The sequence below is a fragment of the Priapulus caudatus genome, unplaced genomic scaffold, assembly GCF_000485595.1.
Source record: "Priapulus caudatus unplaced genomic scaffold, Priapulus_caudatus-5.0.1 Scaffold1865, whole genome shotgun sequence".
Classification (NCBI taxonomy): Eukaryota; Metazoa; Priapulida; class Priapulimorpha; order Priapulimorphida; family Priapulidae; genus Priapulus; species Priapulus caudatus.
Window position 1 is genome coordinate 18,139 of NW_014578926.1, and position 5,260 is coordinate 23,398.

The following is a 5,260-nucleotide window of genomic DNA, read 5'->3' on the forward strand; positions in this document are numbered from 1 at the left end:
CTGCTGCTGAGTCTGACTTAACGCCCTAAGGCGAGCTGGTGCTGAATCGATCGCGCCAACGCGTGTAACATGTATACATGTGTATAACAGCTGGCTCGCTGCTGGCTGCTGCTGACTAAACGCCCTAAGGCGAGCTGCTGCTGAGTCTGACTGAACGCCCTAAGGCGAGCTGGTGCTGAATCGATCGCGCCAACGCGTGTAACATGTATACATGTGTATAACAGCTGGCTCGCTGCTGGCTACACACACACACGAACACACACACGAACACACACACACGGGAGCGATTACATTACCTCCCTGCAACTCCGTTGCGCGGAGGTAAAGAGAGAGAGAGAGAGAGAGACGCACACGCTGTGCGCGTTTTGTGGTGCGACCGTTGTTTTATCGTGGCATGACTTCGTACATTAACATCCCCCGTGATTGCATTAGTAGTGCATTAGTAGTGCATTAGTAGTGCATTAGTAGTGCATTAGGAGTGCATTAGGCGATGGAGGTGGCGCTCAACAATGCCTCGTCGATTTAGTCATCTCGTTGAAGCAGCAGATAGATCGTCGAGTGCAAATCGGCGGAAACTGCGTTCGTATTTATCTATGTCAACATTTATTATTACGGCGATGATATATTGCTGCGTTTGCGGAAGCGTACGTGTACATATCAGGAGTGTCATAATATAGAGACAATATTAGTCTTATATAGTCTATGTTATTACACTTTCGTACATATGTGTATACGCGCGGAGAGACATAGGTGAAAGTAGCACAGTGTCTGCATGTGAGAGTGTCAGTCTGATAGCGCGTGTAACAGTGACTGTGTAGTGTGTGTAACATGGTATCTGCATGAGCGTATCCGTGTGTGACAATGTCTGTACGTTAGTGGTTGCGTGTTTGTGTGCATGCGCGTGAGTACGCGCGTACGTGTATGCGATTGAGTGCGTGTTTGTGTACAGGTGTGAGTGTGCGTGCGTGTGCGTGCGCGTGCGTGCGTGTGCGTGCGTGCGCATGCGCTTGCGCGTGTGCGTTTGCGTGAGTGCTTGATTGCGTGTGCGTGTGCGCTTGCGTGAGTGCTTGAGTGCGTGTGCGTGCTTGCGTGTGTTTATACCTGTGATTGTGTCCGTGTCACTACTATACATCGAATAGTCGGCGCGTAAGCTTGGCCGTGAGCCGCACAAATTACCTCTGCCTCGCAGCAGCAACTCTTTAATCTACATTAGCTCCCTAATCGGGGCTTACCACGCCTCCGCTGCACACTGGCCGCACGAACGCAATCTCACTCGCCTAACACCTCGCCGGCTTAATTACCTCCGAAATAGTTCGTCTTTTTTTCGTCTTCTTTTTCTTCGTCTTCTTTTTCAGACCCGATCTCATCTGAATGATCATTATCTTAAACTACCTAACGTGCCAATTTTCATGCTTTTGTCAAAAAGTGCCCAATTATATTCTTCGGCTCATATGGTTATAGGAATGTAGGCAGATGAATTGCGTAACTGCGTTTCGTGCGAACCGCGTATTTTGTACTCTCAGTTTGGTCGCACGGAGCGAGTAAATTAAAGGGACACGATCTGAGATTTTGGGTGCTCTCTGGCACTCTCGCACTGCACGGATCGTTCTAATGATTAGCTAACAGCTCGTGTTGATATATTTAGCAACGCTTTACCTGCGAACATGCGGATTAACATTGTTTTCGCGCATGCCTGAAATACTCGCATTACTTGTGAATGGCACATCCTATTCCTTTAAATGATTACGAATATGTACTTGGTAGGATTGTTGAAGGATTGTGGAAAGTGTTTACTGTCATCATGGATGCTCTTGTTATGCAAATAACCATTGACTACTGCCATGGAGTGAGAGGATGGGGGTGGGAGATCTAGAGTGGGGGAGAATGGGGGATGATAGCAAGTGGTGGCTGAAGGTAAAGAGAGAGAGAGAGAGAGAGAGAGAGAGAGAGAGAGAGAGAGAGAGAGAGAAAGAGAGAGACAGACAGACAGGCAGAAGTAGGGCGGGAGGGAAAGAAAGTGAGAAGCAAATACACTGTATGAATTGAACGCGATAGTAAGAGGTTAGGAAACGTGAGCGTATAACTGCCGTGCGCGAAGGCGAGAGCATGGGTAGAATGAGAACAACAGGGAGAAGAGAGAGGAGGGGGACATAACAGAGAGACGAGGATCTGATATTAATAGAACATGATGATGAGGCCACGCTGGTGAGTGGATGCCGAGCGTATTAGCGTAGCACACTGGGAGTAGTAGTGGGTGGATGAGCTTAGGCTTGCGATATGTCACAGGCAGCTGTTTGTATCGACTGCTTGTCTGTGTAGCTCGCATAGCGAAAGGTGCGCTTACGTACATTGTACACGGCAAAAGGGCGTTTTGTTGCGGACGTATTATCGAAATCCGGCCGCAATATCTCTGCGGGCAGGTACTTTAAAATACAGCGTGTCAAGGTAAAGTGTATAGATGGGCGAACGACCGTGTCCGTGGTCGCTTTGCTGGGCGGTGTTAGCAGCGGACAATCGCCTGCGTGCGACGTGGGGTGGCCGTCTATGCTCGCCCTTCCCACTTCTCGAATAAATGCAAACCTTTTCTAGCGGCATTTTAAAATGACCCGAAACGTTTTCGCGCACTTGACTGGGGGAAGTGCCTTAATGCGCGTGTACCAAAATTCGAGTCGATTCGGCTTTGATGCATCGGACATATTACTTGCGAGTAAATCTCGCATAAATGTTAACTGCTGAATAATGTCGGCATCGTCAAACATTTCCACGCAATCATGAGGATCGGCGGAAACATTTATCGACAAAACTCGCGCGTTCTGAATACGAATGAGAGATGGCGAGGATAGAAACAGCTGCGGGGATTCTGAAACCTATACATCTTGTGACTCGCAGTTTCCTACTACGCGCGTTGTCATAGATACAGACATGATTCCACAGGCGAAAAAGGCGTTAATCGCCTTAACATAGCGCGTGTCCTGTTTTCGAGAGGGGCTTGCATTGATGCATTCTTGTTTTATTAGCATTTTTAAATTGACATTTCGCGTATTTTGAAATTAGGTGTGTAAATATATGTCGGAGAATATTTGTTGTGCAAATGTGCCGTTGTATTAAAGTGATTTTTAGTAAGTTAACGTATTTTTTCCTTGGTTTTTGCAGATGTGCCATACGTTTCCAGACCACCGCCAACGCCAGGTAAGAGGATAGGTGCAAGTATAGAGCGAGATTAAGTCGAATTGATTTCAGTTTTGTAGTGAGCAACAAAAATTGAATTCATTCGCAATAGAGAGATAGAATGAACGCGAGTGAGAGTGAGAGGGAGAGTAAGTGAGACTGAGATAGAGAGGGGCAGGTAAGTCAGTGAGAGTCAAGCGATCAATGCATCGGTATAGATTTAACTAACGTAAAAAACAGCTAGAGAGCTAACGTGGAAGAAAGGAAGCGGAATAGCAAGGCGAGGTAGCGACAGCCTAAGGGGAGTGCCTATAATATGCGACCACGCGACCAGCTAAAGTCACCTGTAGAACATAAATCTACAAAGCCTAGTCGCAAAATGTATGCCATTGCCGAGCCCCCGATATCACTCTATAGCCCTCGATATCACGGATTATTTATCTATTTTATTATTTTATTTATTTATTATTTTTTATTTTATGATTTTATTCATCTATTATTACGGATCAATAATCGATACGTAGTTTTCTCATCAATTTACAGTTGCGTGTGTAGACAGGGCGATTCAGGCCAATCAGTTAGCTGCTATCGATCTTCTACTTATTTCGCTCTACGATATCGATCACGTATCCATAACTACGCGAATCGATTTCACGTCGGCGCATGTAAAACCTGCACATGCGCGCGTGCATAAAAAAATACCTCAAAACTATTCCATTTAATATTAAATCGATGATAGACATCATTGCTCATTATTATTCATACGTCTCCGTTATCATCCAATGCAAAAACTACGCGAAATAGATGAGTAAATAAATGATCAAGTAACTAAATAAATATCGTATAACCCAATTGACGATTTATTTTTTCAACTAGTTCTTTTTTTCCAATCAGATTAATTGGTGATATACTATCGAAAGGCGTTTAATTGTATTTTCGGTAACGAAGCGTAAGATTCTTGTTGATCATGCGAATACTTAAACACTTGATTATCAGCCCGGGCATTACATTGCAGATAATTACAATTAACGCTTTCATGGAAAATGCATTAATGCTTTTATTTGCGCACAGCAGCATATAAAATCTTAATTATAAAATTTTTAATTATGTCAAAAAATCTTTAATGATTTTCCAGTGATTTATTATCTATTGTGTTATGCTGTTAGCGGGGGTACCATGTGTGTTGTTAGAATGGCTCGTGTTGTCATCAGTAAATCACGAGATATCACGTGCATAATTAATGAGCAATAAGTAGAATTTGTAATATTGAAGCCTTTATGAAGCTGATATCTGAATTTTAGCTGCAATAATCTGTCTTTTTCCCCGTGTTTACACGCACACACGCACGCACGCGCGCACGCACACGCATGTACGCGCGCACACACATACACCCCCTCCATACACACGTCATTGCCACGAGAGGCAGCACCAACATTGACACAATCCATTTCCAACTCAGCGCCAATCGCCACATTTTAAAATCGAGTATCAAAACTTTCTTCAAAACTTTACCGAGATATTTTAATTTAACAACTTCTTCGCTCAAGTAATATAGGAAAGGTAAAAAAGGCATGTAGATAGGTAATGTGTGGTATAGCTAAAAAATAATATTGAAACTAGCTGTTCTTAAAATTTCTCTTAGTCTGTTGGATATTTTGCCGGTCATTCTAGCGTGAGTCAGGCCGCTGTGTCAGCGATGCATACATAGCATACAACAGACATAGCGTGCGTGTGCGTGTGTGTGTAGGGAGTCAGTGAGTGCCGATGCTTGCACAGCCAGCAGATGCTGATGAACCCACATTCTTGGGGAATTTTTGAAAGCGAATTCTCGCACGCATGGCATTGGCACAGGTAAAAACGAGCGAATAAAGAAGGAAGCGAGTCAACAGCATGTATATAGCCGCCTCGGCAAACACGGGGTCCGTGCAAGGCCAATAGTGTGTGTGTGTGTGTGTGTGTGTGTGTGTGTGTGTGTGTGTGTGTGTGTGTGTGTGTGTGTGTGTCGTGTCGTGTCGTGTCGTGTCGTGTGCGTGTCGTGGTGTGTGTCGTGTGTCGTGTCGTGTGTGTGTGTGTGTGTGTCGTGTGTGTGTCG

General features: G+C 44.8%; 1 protein-coding gene across 1 annotated transcript in view; it reads left to right on the plus strand.

The window, feature by feature from the left end:
* The window catches only part of LOC106817790 (agrin-like), a gene marked incomplete at its 3' end in the record, with an annotated part of 26,711 nt that overhangs the window by 787 nt on the left and 20,664 nt on the right, over positions 1-5,260 (plus strand). The window contains exon 2 of the mRNA XM_014822487.1: positions 3,154-3,189. Coding sequence (XP_014677973.1) covers positions 3,154-3,189 — 36 coding nt within the window. The remainder of the gene's footprint in view (positions 1-3,153; positions 3,190-5,260) is intronic.